Source organism: Hydractinia symbiolongicarpus, chromosome 3, assembly GCF_029227915.1.
Source record: "Hydractinia symbiolongicarpus strain clone_291-10 chromosome 3, HSymV2.1, whole genome shotgun sequence".
NCBI lineage: Eukaryota > Metazoa > Cnidaria > Hydrozoa > Anthoathecata > Hydractiniidae > Hydractinia > Hydractinia symbiolongicarpus.
In genome coordinates, this window is record NC_079877.1 from 11,725,933 (window position 1) to 11,745,243 (window position 19,311).

The 19,311-nt window shown below is 31.8% G+C and overlaps 3 protein-coding genes across 3 annotated transcripts in view; all 3 read right to left on the bottom strand.

The window, feature by feature from the left end:
* Positions 1-1,096: 1,096 nt before the first annotated feature.
* LOC130635732 (lys-63-specific deubiquitinase BRCC36-like) lies at positions 1,097-6,205 on the bottom strand. Its single transcript, XM_057445184.1, has 9 exons — positions 6,066-6,205; positions 5,332-5,448; positions 4,654-4,747; positions 4,174-4,256; positions 3,655-3,719; positions 3,430-3,529; positions 3,200-3,231; positions 2,242-2,285; positions 1,097-1,796 (listed from the first exon to the last, which is right to left on the bottom strand). Exons 1-9 carry the CDS (start codon positions 6,165-6,167, stop codon positions 1,627-1,629), a joined length of 807 nt encoding a protein of 268 aa, XP_057301167.1. The 5' UTR covers positions 6,168-6,205; the 3' UTR covers positions 1,097-1,626.
* LOC130635731 (1-acyl-sn-glycerol-3-phosphate acyltransferase alpha-like) lies at positions 6,097-15,534 on the bottom strand. The gene is made up of 2 exons (XM_057445182.1): positions 14,539-15,534; positions 6,097-9,075 (listed from the first exon to the last, which is right to left on the bottom strand). The coding sequence occupies exon 2, from the start codon at positions 9,062-9,064 to the stop codon at positions 8,240-8,242; it is 825 nt and encodes a 274-aa protein (XP_057301165.1). The 5' UTR covers positions 9,065-9,075; positions 14,539-15,534; the 3' UTR covers positions 6,097-8,239.
* A 1,366-nt stretch (positions 15,535-16,900) lies between these two features.
* LOC130635726 (small subunit processome component 20 homolog) overlaps positions 16,901-19,311 on the bottom strand; it is a 29,167-nt gene continuing 26,756 nt past the window's right edge. The window contains exons 26-30 of the mRNA XM_057445177.1: positions 18,989-19,060; positions 18,615-18,818; positions 18,169-18,292; positions 17,787-17,932; positions 16,901-17,222 (exon numbers count right to left, since the gene is read on the bottom strand). Of these exons, the coding sequence (XP_057301160.1) occupies positions 17,085-17,222; positions 17,787-17,932; positions 18,169-18,292; positions 18,615-18,818; positions 18,989-19,060 (684 nt within the window). The 3' untranslated portion in view covers positions 16,901-17,084. The remainder of the gene's footprint in view (positions 17,223-17,786; positions 17,933-18,168; positions 18,293-18,614; positions 18,819-18,988; positions 19,061-19,311) is intronic.

Here is a 19,311-nt window from a genome sequence, read left to right on the forward strand (position 1 = left end):
ATTTTTGTTCCAAACAAAAAATAACATTGAAAATAAATTAAACACTGTATGATATATTACCAGAACTTGAACTCTTTGTTATTGACCTACCCCTTAAATACCCTTATTTTTTAAGAATCGTGGAAATAGTGAAAATGAAAATTTAAGAGATACACAAGAAACAAAGAAAAGGTGCTTTCTGTGTTTTAAACTAGCCAATCACCCTGGATTATTTTCTTATTCCATTTTATAGAATTGATGACAACTGGTGCATGTTAAAAATGTGTGTATGCTAACAAGTCTAGTCTAGTCTAACTAGTCAACCTGGTCATAATTAGATTTAAATAAACATAAAAAACTCCCATAATTCGTGATTCAAATATACATTCTCTAAAGAGAACCTATTTTATAACAAAGTAGAGTCCAAGATTGTGGTAAAAAATTACGATAAAGTTAGGAAACACATTAGAAACGTACTCCTTGTTAACGCGAAGGTTTAAACCTCCTTAGCGTGAATTCTTTCATAGATGATAAGATGTCTGCTCAGATTTAAGAATAATAGTGATTATTTCTAAAATTTCCTAACTTTATCGTAATTTTTTACCACAATCTTGGACTCTACTTTGTTATAAAATAGGTTCTCTTTAGAGAATGTATATTTGAATCACGAATTATGGGAGTTTTTTATGTTTATTTAAATCTAATTATGACCAGGTTGACTAGTTAGACTAGACTAGACTTGTTAGCATACACACATTTTTAACATGCACCAGTTGTCATCAATTCTATAAATTGGAATAAGAAAATAATCCAGAGTGATTGGCTAGTTTAAAACACAGAAAGCACCTTTTCTTTGTTTCTTGTTTATCTCTTAAATTTTCATTTTCACTATTTCCACGATTCTTAAAATATAAGGGTATTTAAGGGGTGTATGTCAATAACAAAGAGCTCAAGTTCTGGTAATATTTCATACAGTGTTTAATTTATTTTCAATGTTATTTTATGTGTGAGGCAGAAAAAAGGAAGGACATTCAGCGACAGCTGAAATTATTACAAAACAGAAACATTAATGCAATCGAGATTTTAGCAAATTATGACTAATTAAAAAAGGTAATAATCGAAGAAAAGAAACGAACATTTATTGCTACATAACCTCAGAAACGTAACAAAACATAACCGCAACTGGATTCAGCATTTCATTCTTTATTAAGATAGTGATAATATAATGTCTGTGTTTTTTTAAAACAATGTTCCACATTCGTACCTTCCGACAAATCCATTGTAGTATTATAACATGGTTAAAAACAGTAGTAGGTGTTGAGGAGACAGCTTTGTTGACACACGTCTACACCTTCACTGTCACATGCTTTCTATATCATGGTGTCATCCATATAAAACCATCATTTATCCGAAGAAAAACCAAACTGGTAAGCAAAAATTAATAACTGTATAATATTGTATCAAATTCGCGCCCAGAAGAAAGAAACTAGCCACAAGGGTTTCGTTCGTGTACAAGCCTTAACAAGGAGTTACCACAACACCTATGCCACCACAAGTAAGTAAACTAAAACAGAACAACGGTTACTTCTGAAGTTGAGTGTCAAATCTCTCTAGCGGAATAAAACATTGAAACGAAAACGTGAAAAGTCAACGTTTTTCCTGCTCGCCCAAAATATTCGCCAGTTGCTTTTCTAGACACTCATGGCGACTTTTTAATTCTTCCATCTTTTTCTTTTTCATTTGTAAATTATTTTCCAAAATTTGTAAAATCGGCGAACATATCATCTCGATAATTCGAATTATTGATTTGGAAAATACTAAATGAGAAGAAGAACTAAGTAAGTATTAACAGCGAAAATCGATAACAATAATGAAAAGCCAAAAAAAATCAGACATTCATACTGTAGCTAGAAAGATGCTCAAAGCTCTGCATTAGTTTAAAACTGTTTTGTCTCTGTGGATGCAAGTAAGAAACTAAAGAAGTGTCCATCAATCCATCAATCAATAAAAATAAGATCTCTTAGGCGGTTGTCTAGATAAAAGGTTGATGTGTTTGCACGGCTTCTGTAGCTCAAATGCACTAGTGCCCACTTCAAGTGAACCTACCTGAGTCGTAAATGCACTGGGAATCTCGACACCCCCCCCCCCCCCTCCCCAAAAAAAAATTAGTATTTAGTATTTAAGTATTTAAATTTTTCCAAATTTAAATACTAAATACTCTTTTTATCACGATTAAAAAAATAAAACATAAAAAGCCCGTACCAGAAGCATTTTGAACAGCCGTGAGCAAGTCTTGGTCGTCATGTCTAAAATTTAAGTGACAAAGGACAATGAAACGGAGATATCCGTTTAATTGTCCTCCAGTACCACCATGGAAATGAATCTCCTTATGTCAATTTCAGTTGACATACATAAAAAAATTTAGCTTCTCATCATATACTCTATTTTCACCCCGCTCTTATTTAGTGGAGTTGAAATTCACAAGATAAGAACAAAGCATATCTCAAGCATATACTAAACCTAACAGGCTTAAGTCAAAATCTCAATGGTCTAATTGGGTAGCTGTTCTAAAATTGGAATGGCCCGAATTTCTGCATTTAGCCAACATTTGATAATGATGGTAATTGAATATCGATATTATCATGTCATGAACAAGCGAGTTTATTCTAGGCTATGTTTTGACATTTACAGCATCGACGGCGTGTAGCAGTTAAAACGCAGCCTAGAATAAACTCGCTTGTTCATGACATGATAATATCTATATTATTTAACGACAATGAGTAAATAGATAAGTGGTAACATTTTTAAAATGGTTGTAGTGTTGATCAATTCGTTGACATAAATAAGCAAAGTTCACCAATCAATGCAAATAACTTAAAAACAAAACAAAAAGCTCTGTAAAAAATTCAAGTTGGTTAAAAAACTTTTACGGTTCTAAACCACTTGTTGTTAAACTTCCAAAGGTATTTTGTAGGTTTTGAATAGATAGGTTTCATCTTGCACTAATTAAAAAGTTGTCGAAAGAGATCTTTACAAATTGTACCTAAAAATAATTGAACATGAACCCTGTTTATAGTATGCTTTGCTTTTGTTACGAAGTTTAAAATGTGAAAGCAAGTGCTATCAAATCGTCACTGGAGCGTCTCGCAGAATAACATTTGATATGACAATAGGTTGTTCTTGTAGGATGGCAATAATTAAAACAAAAGCTTTTACACACCTTAGCGATTTGTTGTAAGAATCATATTCCTCCTAAATAAATAGTAATGATATATGATGGTTTATAAAATTTGAAAATAAATAGATGTCAGAAATACCAACACATTACAAAAGAAAAACAGTGTGTCGGACTGGCATTTTTTCCCTTTCGTTGAATCGACCAACGAAACATACATTGCTTTTTTAAGTCTTGTTGTAAATAATGTAAGAAAAAGCAACTATAAAAAATACCTGATAGAGAATTTGTGGTAAACTGGATAAGGATTGCAAGCATGCACCACTGATAGTGTTACAAGGTATAATTTCTTGTGGAATCTCCAGTCTCTCATATCTGAAATAATGAGAAAAAACCATGTAAAGTAAGATTTTCTACCCTCTTAGTTCTTACATAAAAAACAAAGAAACAGTGTCCTCTATTGATTAACAAAGGATAGTTAGAGCAAAAAAAAAAATTACCTGGGTGGATGAGTTGAAGAAACATCAATTGATTGGAAACATGTCACTTGCATCTGACCAAGGTGCTAAAAACCAAGACATCACTGTCATTGACTTTAGGTTATTGCAGTCGGCAAATGTGACGTGAAAAACTTCGCACAACAAAGGGAGGGGGAGCAGAATTATGCTCTAACATATAACAACCAATGGATAATATTTGTCTAGCATATTTATTTGGAAATCTGCAAGTATTTAGATTGCAATTACAGTTTACGGTTTATCTATTTGCTTATTTCATCCATGATTTGTCTAAAGGGATGGTAAGTCCTTTTGACACCGAAGCGAAACCTTTTAAATAACTAACTTTAGTGCGTATAACAATTTGCTATGCTAAAATGCTGAATTAACAGATAGATTATATTTTGTAAAAATATAATCTGTTGGTTTCTATTAGTACTGTTCTGATTCAGATGTAATCCATATACAAACATTTAATTTCTTTTGTCCTGATATCAACCGTTTAGAAGAAGCAGAACATACCGCAGTATTATCATTAAAACAGGAGATGATTAAACCCACAAAATCTTTATCCATCAATTGATACATGGCCTGTGTACGCACATCTAAATGGTGAACAGTATGTAAAAAGTGTGAAAAACACAACACATAAACAGAAACAGAAACACATTTCTTCAATAGTTTCCAACAACCGGTTTGTATCTAATAAGAAACAATATAGATGTCCAACAAATGACTTAACAAACTGGACATAATTCAAATTGTATATATAAGTATTATATTAAAAAGTTTGCAACAACTGATCAAATAAAAATAAAGCAAAGAAATGTCGGCTACAGTCTATTTTTAACAGCTGAACAAATGTTTGTCTGGTACTTTAAAATCAGAAAACTTAAGAATACATTTCTTTGTAAAATAATTTATGAAAAGATAAATTCATGTATTGCAAAACATAATCATACACACGTATATATACAAAAATCTTTTATAAAACACATTTACCAACATGAGAAGGCCATACAGTAATGTGTGGATGTGAATGATACCATCCAATTATTCGTAATGACTTTTGGGCTCGAGTTTTATATCCTATATCGTAGCAAAATTAAGGAAATATATTCTATATATACAATTGGAAACAAAACATCAGGCACACTGGCATTTTTTAAAGCATTTTTCAAAGTATGCAAAAAACACCAACTCACCAATACTCAGGAATGAGGAGAAGGCTGCAAAAACTTGCAGTTTAGAAGCGTTTAGAATGCGTCACGCTTTCTACCATGCTGGAATTGCAGAATAATCCGGTCATGTCCCACGAAATATTAGGAAAAAGAAACATGCTGACGTCAGCAACAATAAGCACAGCTTAGCAGGTTGAATTTAACTAAATAAGCCCTAACCTGCTGTAAACATTGACAAGTCAACTTTCAATGTTTAAATTGTGTATATTTAATATAGAAACAATCGAAATTATTGATTGTGGCAAGGAAAGTTAAAATTTGCTGTCATGTACCAACATTTTTTTCTTACTGATTGTTCATCCCTTAAAATAAATTGTCTGTTTCCATAATACTTCAGAGCATGTGTAAAAATATTACACATTAAAGTGACCAGTTTATCACAGAATAATAAATCACAGAACAAAGTGACCATCGGCATGACAAATGACAGAAAGGATATTTCAGCTTCACTGGATGCACTTGAAAGTTGTTCAGGTGAAATTTCCACCCTATCTTTTCTTTTATCAAGCCTACGTAGCATTATAACAGCATGTATGTGTGAGATATTATCTTCTACCTAAACAATTATATGTATAATGCTCAATGTAATGTATAAAAATAAAATGTCACTCCCAAATACTTATACTTTGCAACGGAAGTCTTTAATCAACAAAAAAGACAGGCAGAAAATTATCTTCATTGACTTCCACTTATTTAACTCGACCGCCCAAGTTTCCATTTCCTCAACTCAATTTAACACTCTTCCAATCTTATTTTAGTGCTTACTGAGTCCAACAAAAAATTCAAAGCGTATCAGATAGCCTTGTAAAATCTATGTGATAAAAAACTTTTTATTGAAACATAAAAATTTCAGTTTCCATTATTACACTTTTTATGGGGAAGTTGTTAATGTCAGTTATAAGTAAGACTTATTTTCATAAAGAAGCATTACAATAAACCAAGCAAGTGAAAGATGGCAATAATGTAAGATTTTTTATATAATTTGCATAACCAAAACAACTCTAAGCCATCAGTGAGTTTTTCTCAAAGCAGTTTCTCCATTAGCTCATTTTCAACATTTGATTCAGAAAAATAACACATCTTTATTAAATGCCAATGAAAGTATAACTAAGACCAGAAATAAAATTAGGTCCCATGTACCTATAGAAAATATAAAAATCAATCAATAATAACCTCTCCAATGAGTAATCCCATTACTTCTTCCTTTTCTGTTGACAATGCATGAACCATACAAACTTCCAGAGCATCTGATTCGATAAGTACTCTTTTAACCATCCTTGATTTTCTTCAGTCTTGTTGTGGTCCACCAACAAATAGGATCTCTTTACTGTAGGTGTAAAACTAGACTTTTTGATAGTAATAAAGATGAAAATAATAGGAACACAATAAATGAAACATTTACTGTAATAATATTTTCTAAATTCAGTATTCGTTCAGAAAATCTTGCAAGCATAGACTAAAAAAGATATGAAAAAAAAGCAAACCAGACAACAACAACAGAAACACAACAAAAACAACAACAACAAAAAACTAATAAAAAAAGAAAATACAAAACCATGTATAATTATGCAAATTTATTAGCGAAATTGTTTACATAGCAAAGTTCAAAAGTTGATGAATCCACTTGATGAATAACATATATAATTTGTATATTACAACCATGTTTTACATTTTTTATTTAGATATAGATGGGATTTCATATTGTGTTGCAAAATACAAAACTCTATGTCAGAATTACAAACAGAAATTGCGAGATTTGCACCTCATGACTAAAGATCCTTGTATTACTGAGACTGTGAGACTTTAATTTCTAATCATTCTTTCTGAATTAAAACGATAAGAGGGTTGTTGCTCGTACCATTGTGATAATGGCAGCGAGAACCGTAAATTTGCTCACACGCCACGCCATTGTAAATTAACCAAAACCAATCAACTTATTTTTACATTAATTAGTTTTTCAAGGTTACAAAAATCAAAACCTAAAATAAGGTAGTCTTTAAAATCCAAAGAATATAGCAATATAACAGGGTGGTCACAGATTTTTCTAGAATTTTAGGAGCACGTGAAGGTACAGATAATGAAGACTTTCTTTGTTATGATGGCAGAGAAGCTGGTATTTTCGAATTGCAGTGATTATATATATTATGGTCCTACTGCAAGATAAGCATATCCCCAGTTTTTTGTCACCAAAAGTCACTAAAGCAGATGTTATCATAAAACAATTTTAGGAAATTTGACCAGGAATCAATATTTTGAGTCCCGATTTTAGGTTATCTAGGAGATTTTGAGGGGGTCTTCAAATTTTAGGTTAATAAAGAGATTTTAGGAGGTGTGGCCACCCTTTTATAAAAAGAGAATATTAAGAAAAATTTTTTATCAAACTACCTATTTTACTTTGAAAAAAGTATCAAACGAATTGCTTGTTGTTATAAACAATAAAAAACCTTCTGATTTCATTGCACGTTTGTTATAAGGTACCGAAAACCGAATACAGGTTATGTAATCACAAAATTATGCACTGCCTTATTTCATTTTAATGCATTCCTTTTTGATAATTTGAAGAAAGCAGTAAATTGCAGTTGATTGTTACTTTAAACACAAAAAAATGACACTTGCAAGCTCAATATTTAATAGCAGTCGAAATCCAGGTGATAAAGCAACAGGTTCGCCAGTCTTTTATATATCAAGTTTTGTGTTTCTGAAGCATTTTTCAGCTTCTTTCTCAAGAACAAGCAGACATAATATGGTTATTATTATAGAGATCTGATAAATGACCACTTCATCCTTATCACACCACATAAGAAACATTTTGTACTATAAGACTAAATTAAACAGCTGCATCAAAAATTATCATAATTAGATATATTGATAAATCGAAAACAGGTTAATTTTCCAATAAAACTAAAAAATAAATTATAAACCTGTATATATAAAATAAGAATGCATCAGCACGAAACAGATCTAGAAAAATTAATCAATGAATCTTTTAATAGTATAAAATTTTACTAGCATCAATGTAAAATTAGGGAAACATAGACATGCATAATAGAAAATGTGTAATTTATTCGAAATAGTCACTTTTAAAATCCAAAAGATAACAATCTGTTAGGTTGATCCTGTGACTTGCAGGTATAATAAAAAATAAAAGTATAGAATGTAAGCTTATTTAAGATTAGCAAAATTTAAGTACACATAATTCTTGAGAATCGTGTAAATTAAAAAAAATGGAAGTTATATTATATAGGTTCCATGTTTAAAATCAAGTATATATATATAATGCAGCATATCTATATTGATGTTACATACAAACTAAAATATTTGTACATGGGAATAATTTCTTCTATACTTTAATCTCTTTTTATTGGTTGAATATTTTCAAAAATACTAGAACGTTTCTCTAAATCTTTCTCAAATTCATTTGATAATAATTGTTGCACTTCTTCTACAAGTGTATCAACATTATCAACATTATCTGTATGTACTGGTGGCAAGCACTTCACACGAATTACACCACCATCAAATTGCTTGTTTTTGTGATCAATGACATTGCGATAATTTCCAATAAGGACTGGTACAATTGGTACCTTCGCCTGAACAGCTAAGTGAAAAGCTCCCTTTTTAAAAGCCATTACCTTATCAAGCTGATACCTGGTTCCCTCAGGAAATATCCACACTGATGTCATCTTTTCCTTCATTTCTCGACCAACTTTCTTCATAATATCAATTGCTGATTTACCTTTCTTACGATTTATAAATATCGTACCACAAAGCCAACAAACCGGTCCAAATATCGGGACATACAACAGTACTTTTTTGGCTAACGGGGCAGTTCCATTTGGTGATGCTTTTAACAAGACAAGTGCATCAATAGCAGTTTGATGATTGGATACCACAACAAAAGGTTTTTTAGCATTCAATAGATTGTCCCAGTCTTCAATTTGTATATCAAGACCAAACAACCATTCAAACTTTATCACTTTCAAAATAAATTGTGCAATAAAGATATTCTTGGAGCTCCCAGGACGAAAAATACAAAACACTCCACAGAGAGAAGTTAAGAAAATGCAATAGAGTAAATATCCAATATACTTAATGTGGTACTTTGCTGTGCTTGACACTTGTGTGAGAATATAAAGTATTACAACAGCGATGACCAAAATCCAGATATACATTGTTATGTTACCTAAAATAAAAACATTTATATAGTTAATTGAAGTGTATCACACAAACAGCTGGTTATTGCGCACTTTTTACAAGGTCACCTACAACAACTTCTTTATTCATAGTAATTTTTTGTACCAAAACTAAAATGTCTGATGTGCTTAGTTTTTTAGATTATTATGTAATGCTAAAGACATTGTGTAAGAAAAAAATTTCTGTTTTATTCTAAATGTTTTTTTATTATAACATTATAACATTTTGAAATATTTTTAAATCTCATTTCAAAAACAAATAAAACACACAGCTTCTTCTTGAAATGAGAAGTGGAAGTGCACTTAGATGTGTTTTATACATCATACAACTATTTCAAATATTTTTTAAATCTTATACAAAAAACATAAAACAAAGCTTTATCTTGAAATGATAAATAATAATGCACATTATTTTTCATTTCATTTCAACCATCTAAACTACAGAAACATGTCTAAACTCATCCTAAACCTTGAAATCTTCAAATCATGAAAATTGAATGCCTTCACAAATGAATGGGTGTTTGCTTTAGTCAGTTTAGCTGCTTTCTGATAAATTGTTTTTAAATAGTTTTGTTTAGGAAAAGTTAGAGGTGTTCTCTTGGATTATGGTTTAGATTATTTCGGATAAGTTTCCTTTTTTAGATGCTTTCACCATTTAAAACTATTGAGCTGTGTACGTTATAGCGTGTTTGAATGCTTTCAGATAAATTTGCTCAGGAAAATTCCACCATCTCAATATACATCTCAATATACTGCAATTGCAGGATACCATTGTTTATCCCAATACACTCAATCATAGTGCTGTGTTTTTCCTGCCCGCACAGAAATGGAGGTAACTTTTCCGCTTAGTTTGTTTACATTTTTAACTCCATTTCTGCATGGGCATCAGGCATTACGTAATCACTTAGATGCGTGCGCAAGTAAATATCAGGACTGTGATTCCATGTATTGTGGTATGGTATCCCATGTTTGCAGGATTTAAAGATTACCAGAATTGAAATATTGTATATCATGGGTACATTGTAATAATGCTAGCAAGGGGCAAGGAAGATGCGTATAAGTTTCCCTTTATTAGCCTGCAGAACAACATCTTTAAATATTCTGTGAATAAGGTTGTGTATTCAAAAAAGTCTACGTTTTTTGATAAAATCTCACTTTTATCTTGCTGTTGTTGATGGTAACAAGAGAACACCATATATAAATTAAACAGACTGGTGACCTTGTGGTAGAGTGTTCGGTTACACCTCGACCGAGTCATGCAAGAGACCATAAAAGTGTGAATCAATCCTTTCTGCTTAACGTTCAGTATGAGAATAGGATTAATACCTTAGGGGTTGTCTAGTTGAATGGTAGTTGTGGTTGCACGCCTTCCTTAGCTGTGGGAATGGGAGCTTTAAATGTACTAGGACCCCCTTTGGAGAACCCTCATTGATAACAGTTCCTATAGAAACTGAAGAGGCTATCCTGGGTAAAAAATAGTGGTAATAATAATCATAATAATAATAATCAGTTCTGGTTATATGTCATGTTTCTTGGCATGCAACACTATGTAAAAATGATGTATATATACCTATTATTGTACAAATCAATGAATAATAAGTACTTAATAATAGCTGTATTTTAAATGTTGTGCTGACGGGAACAGACTTTCTTGCATTTCAGGAAGAGGAGAATTGTCACCTCCTTTCCACATGTAATATGTTACGCAAATTTCCCACTTATTTTTTATGTATAACTAATATTTCCCTAATCACTTACAATCGCGTACAATCAGGACTGTATTTTATTATTGATTTTATTTAGTATTAATTTTTAATTTCCTCAAGCTAACTTTTGGAAATCTTAGCTGTTAAATTAACATCCCTCCCCCTGTTTTTTTAATTTTGAATCCCTTTTTTAATTTGGAAGGGAACATTTGACTTGTGAAAGGAGTAACTATGCTTCATAACCCTTATTAATGAACATTTGATTCAAAACAAGCAATTTTTTGCAGCAGTCAAATCCACACTGTCCCGTACATAAACATGGCACATAATATGTCAATATCTAGCTTGCATACTTTCATATAATGGACAGTGACTATAACACCTTGATTCTTAGTTTATTAACTTGTTCTTATTTAGTTAAAAAAGTACCGTTTCACCCCCTTCCTTTCTTTATTTTTTCAACATTTTGTAACCCCAATTTATTAATATTTTCAAAAAGTTTCCTCACCATTTAGTAAGAGACCCTGTTTATTTGGCACCTAAGAGTATGTAAAGCAGCAGAGTTTGCAAAAAAAAACAACTTCATAGCAATTAAATACTTGAAAATAAAAGCCGTAGATTAGTGGTTATAGCACTCGTACGCTCTATATTTGCAAGGCTAGCCATGTAAAATATGCACATCTATCTATTATGTGTTTCTTGTAACAAACTATTTTATTTTTGCTAGTTATGCAAAAAATTTCCAACAATAATGGTTTGCACTGTTTCAAAGTCTCCAGTTAGCTCACGTCAAAATCATAAGATGTTTCTTATTAACGTTTTGTGAGTAAAATTATCAAATCATGGTTTAATATGCATTACTTGCCCAGAGTTTTATGTATATAAATTTTCTTCACTTTTTTTGAAAATATTGACCTTAACATGCATAAAAATGATTTTGACCTTTCATCAAAATTGCTGAGTTGGCAATTTTTCCAGTTTAGCATGTATAAATATAAGAAAAAAATCAGCCTTACGTACAATAAATTTTGTTTGTGCGATTTTTCATGTGCTTGTTTTAAAATGAACTTAGTTTAATTATGTTAAGAGGGTTTTCATTTATATTTTCTAACAATAGGCTTTTGTTTCTTTGGTCCTCTGCTGGTTTACTGCTGCATCCAACGTTGTTAAAGAAAAATATCCAGAATAAAAGTATTTCTGTACATATTTTTATAGCTGTATGATTTAACAAACATGCCTGAAACAATGTTATCGAAAGTTAAAGGCGCTGGCTTCAACTTTCGATAGCAGTGTTGTTTTTTCTTTAAGAAGTACTTTAAAGATTATCATAAATTTCTAGGTTACACAGCATCTTTGTTTTTATTACCGTTTTTCAATAATTACCATATATAATCATTTTCTGCATAAAAAGCTGTCTATAGCGTTACTTAGCGTTACATCTTTGGTCCTAATTCCACAGGTACTGAAACAACCAGCTTAAAAATCGCTAGGGTAACTCAACAATGCAAAATTTTGTGCACAACACATCTTAATCTTTTCTTATTTTTGTAATATTTTGTGAGACTAAATAGCCTAAGAATATTTTTTATTAAAAATTTTCCTCGCAACATGTGCTATACTTCTACAGATCTTTTTTTGTAATTTTGTCTAAAAGTTTTTTAAGCCATAAAAAACGTTACATGGCAAATTTTGAAATAGCCTATAGGTGTATAGAATAATCATTATGACATTCAAAACTTTATATCTTATACAATTTTTACTGATATATCCAAATATGCCACTCATTTTTTCCAAAAGTTTTTTATGTCCTCTTATATTTAATGATGTTAGAGGGAAAAAACAGTAAACTACTTTTTTTTTGCAGGGAATTTGATACTATTTTTTTTTATATTAGAGCATCCTTGATTTTGAAAAATTGTTTTAAAGGTTGTAAAACTTCAAGCGTGGCTAATTGTTATGTTTTTTTAATTTTGTTTCTCCTGTTATATTTTTCTGTAAAGGGTAAGTATTTCTTGGTCCAACAGTTTTGCATTTTGCATCCTGTTTTGTAGCTTCTTTTTTATATTTCGTTAAAAGACTTTGTTTTTCAAATTGTTTAAATAAAGATGTTTATAGCTATAAAGATGTTTATAGCTACCTAGCTAGCCTTGGTTTTATTACAAGATTAGGTGCTATTTTATACAATTTATAAAGAGACACAAAATGATTGCTTTGTATATTTAATGTATATATATAAGAAATAAGCTATTTATGTACAACTTGAGATATTTTGTTCTAGGATGATAAACTATAGAATGTTGATCGTAATCACGAGCATAATTATGGCAACTGAATACTAAAATTTATGTAAAATGTTCAAAACACGTCATAACATCATGCATAATTAGTGTATTTTCTTAGTCCAAATTCTAAAGAACCAATCAAGAATTTCAAAATAGGTATTAAAATTTCTAGACAACCTTTTAAGCTATTTTGTATGTAATTAACTTTATTTTATGCGGGAAGTCCCCTTTAAAGGAGTGGTCCCACAAATTTTTCAAAAAAAAAAATTATTCGTTCTTTGGATTCTCCACCATTCAGTAAGTATATATAGTGTTTTTGTTTTTTGTCAAAATATTGTTTATTGATTTTTTAATCTTTTTAATAAGAACCTTGCGCTGTGACGCCATATTTAGACAATTTTGGACAGTTTAATATTTCATCTACATCATTATTAATGTCATGGCCTCAGAATCCAAAGTAATGTTTTTCATTCAGTTAATAAACAAACTTTAACCATACATTGAGGCTTTAAAGACCATTTTTCACATATTTTTCACATATGGCCCAAAATAACACTTTGGGTAATTTCGCACAGCAATAAAATTAACTAATTTCCATTCAAGATATTTAACCTAACCTGTGGACCATAAAAAGGTGTTATCTTAACTTTATTTCAGAGATATTGTGTAAGACATTCATCTAGATGAAGAGGGTGTCGATAAGCCGCAAACACCCGCATATATACGGGCAAGTTCGGGCGACTTTTCGAATAAATTTGGCGTTTGCCCCACGAAATTGCCCGCACTTTCCCGAAATCGCCCGGAACATTCCCGAAATGCAATTCCTTGTAACAAACCATGCGGACGATATTTTGGAAGAAGGCGCTTGAAGAGAAAGGAGTTAATATATATAGTTTATATATAAGTTATTTATAAAGTAAACTTTATCAAAAACCATCAAAAACAGTTCTTTTAAGAACTTCACTACCACATAGTAAGTTTATTTTAATTTTTATAGTTTTTTTGAATCACATTAGTGTCTGTTTTTTTTTTCTTTTTCGGGCATTGTTCGGGCCTATGCGGATTTTTTCGGGCGAATCCTTATATTTTTTTCAAAACGCCGAACTCGCCCGAAAACGCCCACACTTTTTACGGCGTATGCGCCTTATCGGCACCCTCGTTCTAGATGATGATTTTTAGACATTTTGACCTAAAATTACCAATTTCGGAAAAGACAGATTTTTTTCTTTTGATAATATGGACAATTTATCTGAGATTATTATTCTTTTTACAAAATATAAAAATCTTAATACGTTCTTTAGATACCCCGTTTTAACTGAGGTGGTAAATAGAATTATTTTTTGGTAACATTTTTTTCCGCTACAAACACCTAGCTAGCTAACACAGATCCAAGAATGTGGAAAATATTGTTGTACTTCAGTCAGCTAATTTAGTTCAGAAATTAAGATTGCAGTCAAATACTTACTGTATTACTTTCTGACTTCTGTATTTACAAAATAAACCTCATGCAGAACAAACCCACAAGGTATATATTTATTTATTTCACACAGCTTGTTCCAAATGTTTATTTCGTTTCGAATTTCATGAACCCTTCACATGGTGGACATGCAATAAAACCAGGACCACGGCACCCTGGTCCGCGTAGATTCGTTCGTGGCTCTGATTATCATCGCATTTTCTTAAAATTTTATTTTATTTTAAAGTTATTAAAAATTATTACAGGGTTACAGACAAATTTTGCAAGATTTCAGCTTAACACTTGCTGATTTCGAATTTTATAAACCCACTTCTTTAGCCGTCTCTGGCGCAAGCTGCTTACCTAATCTTAGCCTCAGCAAGTTGTTTATGCAAAAAGGTTGACACTATTACCGCAAATTTCACTATACAAATTCACACAAACGCTGCTCTCCAACAGTATCCAAAACTTCAACTCCAAGGCTTTTTTTTCGAACGTCCTCGGGTGGAAGGATAAAATCATGTCGGCTCGGCATAATTTTTAAAAATAAATTACAGATTCTTCAATACATAATATCTTATATTGCCTCTGGAACCTAAAGCGAAAATCTTTCTCAGCGGACTACAAGTCTTTTAAAAGAAACACAATGTTTCTGAACTTGATAATGAGATTGTAGGTACTTTTAACCGCTAACTTACGAAATATTTAGAGAATTTGAAGAAGTAAAGATAGATTGACAGGGATTTTGGTAAAAAGAATTTCAAGGATATAAAGAATAGCCTTACTCATTAAATTGTCTGAAAATCTCCTTCAAAGTTAAGAAATATCCAGGTTGAACTCAAAAAGTATGTTCTTATAAAGAAAATAAAAGTATTTTATTGTCTCTGAGAAATTCTTAAACTTTCACAGCGCCCTGAAGCGAACACAAGACTTTTACAAGTCATAGTATTAGATGTAAGAGATACAGTTCAGAAATTTATCTGTTTAATTTTTTGCCCAATTGGAACTGTAGATCAATTTTGCTTCGGCGGTTACCAGGTTAAAATCCTCATCGCAAAGACTCCACGGTGATGTCGATCCTTTTAACCACAAATAATACGTTTTAATAGGTAGATGTTTAACCTCGTTCGAATACAGTTGATTTATTTACGATAATCTCCCTCGTATCTGCAAGTCTTTTAGCCGAACGATAAAATCTGATACTCTCGACCCATAATTTCAAAGCAGTTACAAATGACACTTGATCGACAGATAAAATCCTTCTAGTGTACGACTTTTCTTGCTCGTTTGATTAATCAGATGCTCTAACAATTTATAATAGACAGTTTTAATTGTCCCGGAGAATTCATAAAGAAACTTTCATATAGTGCTCGCTCAAAGAAGACATTCTTTTATTTACAGCGCAACTTTTCTACGGCTATTTATTTATTTACTTCCTCCTGTTGAGAGGAAACTTATTCCCGGTTCTGCGTTAAGATCAACTGAAATTTGTTTTACAAGAGCTGTATGGTTATTTATGTGTTATTCGGGGAATATTTCCTCCGTTAGCTGGAAAATGTTTTAACATAACATTATTTTCACCCTTTGTTCTTATGGCATTGCCGAGAAATCTTCTCCCTGGGTTGTCAGGAAGTTCCATGTGATAACTATCTATAGTCTGTTAAACGTATGTGTAATTAAAAAGATTTGCAACAATATACAACCCATTACCAATAACAGAACTGATCATTGCATTGTCAATGTGTCTGCTAAAAAAGACTTTTCCAGACAAAGGCATGCTAAACATGGCGTTACCCCCTTCGATATGTTCGCAAGATAATCGGAAATGGACTTTCGTTTTGGCTCTGCGAGGGAGGGTGTATGGGGAGCATGCATAGTAGGGTAAGGACGGTGTATAAAAGAAGAATGAAGTATACAGTCTTTCTGGATTTAACTGAGATGTACATCAGCACGGTAAATTTTATCTGGCATAAAAAATTGACTGACTCTTTACCAATAATCTTTCATTTTATTTTCTTTACGTAATTATTGTCCGGAATGGTACACGAGACACGGTAAAGAAAAAGAAAAGTACGACGAAACGAAGACGCAAGACAACAGATTGGTCTAATAAAAATTCTTAGTATATATAATGTCAAGGTTTTTTTAACTGGAAAATAATAGATGCGAAGGCAGCATTCCTCTCGGCCTAAGGAAAACGGCTGTTTTTTTTTAGCCCAGACATTATATATAAATGTGTATAAATTAGGCACATCACACGAGCTAGATATATAGAGGCTAACTGTACCATACTGCTGTGCTTGAGAACAATAAAAAAAAACAATATCTCTGATACTCTAAGTATAGAAGGGGGATATAGTTCTAAGCTGTATGTATTAAATGGAGTATATGCATTTATTTTAGTAAAGAAATTGCCACAAATATACATATAAAAATATAAGTGAAAACATCTGCAATAATCTCTATACTTCATCGAGAAATCTCTCCCATGCTTCACATATATTTGACAGTTCCGCATATCCTCTGTATGCTCTCCTTCACAGACGTTTTTCATCTCACGATTCGGGTTTACTTCTGATTTTTTTAAACATCAACGACGGTTTTTGCTCGTACAGTTTTCTTTTACGTTGTTCTCGCTTAGCCAGATTGTGTTTTTGTTTACGTAAAACATGTTTCTCGGGATTCGACACAGCCTAAACGAGAAATATTTAAGCAAAAATGCTCCCCGTTTTGGAAAGAACAGTGTAATTTAGGAAAAGAATTAAGCATTATGGTTAGAAAAAAAGTATTGTGATAAAAAAATATAACAAAATAATAGTTTCCTCCCCCTTTTGTCATACTGTATGCACATACACAAACAATTTTGTTGGATACCAGTGGGTTTTTTAAAAATTTAGATGCGCTTATTTTTAAAATCTTCTTCCTAAATAAAAATGGTTTGCCTCGCAGAGACACTCAACCTACTCTCCCCCGAAAAAAAACGCTTCCTACAGCATTAGCAGACTACAGATAAAACGAATTTTCCACACCCGTGGGAAAGGTTTTTGGTTCAAACCCCTGTCGAGTCCTGCCAAAAACTATAAAATTGGTAATCCCTCCTTTCTGCGTAACGTTTAGAACGGGAAAAAGGATTAATATCCCCTAAAAGTTTCCATGCAAAGTTTCCATGCAAAGTTTGATAAAAAGCCAGAAAGGAAGTTATTTCTGAAGCCTTGAAAGGAAAAAGGAATTTTATGAGACAAGAATGCGCCACTTACTTCCATTGCAATCTTTCTTTTTCTTGATTCCTTCACTTCTGAAACTTTCTTTTGTAACTTGGCATACACTTCAGCGAAAAGATCTTTACGAACCGTGCCACGAATCAGCTCTATCACTTCTTGTGCTAATTTGAACAAGTCAGAATCTGCAAAGAAAAATAACTTTACTTCATGAAATTAATCATGTCGTATCAAGGACGTCATTGGTCTTATCGAAATAATCACAGCAACAGATCATTTCACATGCCGCTACAGAAAAAAAAAACAACCATAATTGCTCTCACTTTAAACGTTGCTGTTTAATAGAGAAAGGTATGAATAGCATTTAAATAGAAAAACATATTCTTTAAGAGGTAAGAAATAAAGCAAAAACGTCCCTCACCTTCGTTGATAGAGGTGGTAAGTTCACGGTGAACAGGTCTTAATAAATCTGGCAAGTATATCAACAACTGCTCTTCGTGCAAGTCCAAACACAAAGCAGCTATCCAACGAAATACACATGTTCTCTACAAAATTAAAATCAAAAATACAACATTGTATGAAATGTCGCTTGTAAAAAACACTGACCATGAAGTAAGAGGACGTAGCAAATATTTATGTCAGTTTTTATGACAAAAACAAAAAATAATACACAGATAAAAATGCCGAGAAATGCGCTAATCATATTTTAATGTAACAGATGTCATAGATAAATAAAAATGAAGAATAAAATATGAACAAAATTAAATATTTTCCTTGATATTATTATTAGTGAACGAATACAAACATCGAGATGACGAAGTCCACTTTTATAACAACTCACTGACTAAACACAAAATATGATGTTACCTTCACAGTTTGTTTGGGTGAGTGTGAGGATTCATAGCTTGCCAGTTGATTCATTCTCGTTACTAAAGTTTTGACAGTGATAACTTTCCCATCATCATCTTCTTCTTCATCTTCGCCACGATTGTCATTTTGCTGTGTACCATCCAGCAAATACGGGTCAATCAGTTTTACCACTTTGACGAGATAAATCAAATTTTTAGTGGCCTAAAGAAAATAACGGTATTTTTTTTTATCGAGTTACAAATAACGCGAATTTTTAAAATTAGCGAGCCCTCTAATAATTTCACGGGATAACGTATTACCCAGATTAAAAAACTCATCGAGATAACACTCATTTAATCCTTCAAAACAGAAAGTTCAGAAAGATTCCTTACTTGTTCTGCTATTGCTGGAGTTAACTTGATATCTTTCATTTGTGTAAAGAAGTTGGAGCAAAGCTCTTTTACCTGTAAACATATGACAAAACGACAATTTAGATGGTATATACATTATAAAATATACGAGGTGGTTGTTGTCAGAAAGTCAATTTCCTAACTGTACGTTTTCGAAATACAGCATAGAGTAATTTTGGCATTTTAAAACCTAGTAAAACCTCGTGACAGTCAAACAATAAAAAAGCGATTTCACTGTAGCAAGTTGTATATCACTATGGCTACGTACATAAATAAAAGATGCACACTATGGCTAATCAACATTA

Bases quoted from the DNA above. Each gene is read 5' to 3' on its own strand.
- LOC130635731 (XM_057445182.1), bottom strand. From the start codon at position 9,064: ATGTATATCTGGATTTTGGTCATCGCTGTTGTAATACTTTATATTCTC.
- LOC130635732 (XM_057445184.1), bottom strand. From the start codon at position 6,167: ATGGTTAAAAGAGTACTTATCGAATCAGATGCTCTGGAAGTTTGTATG. The intron at 5,449-6,065 runs GTTATTATTGAT...ATAATTGTTTAG, and splicing joins TGGGATTACTCATTGGAGAG to GTAGAAGATAATATCTCACA. The intron at 4,257-4,653 runs GTAAATGTGTTT...TTCACCATTTAG, and splicing joins TGTATGGCCTTCTCATGTTG to ATGTGCGTACACAGGCCATG.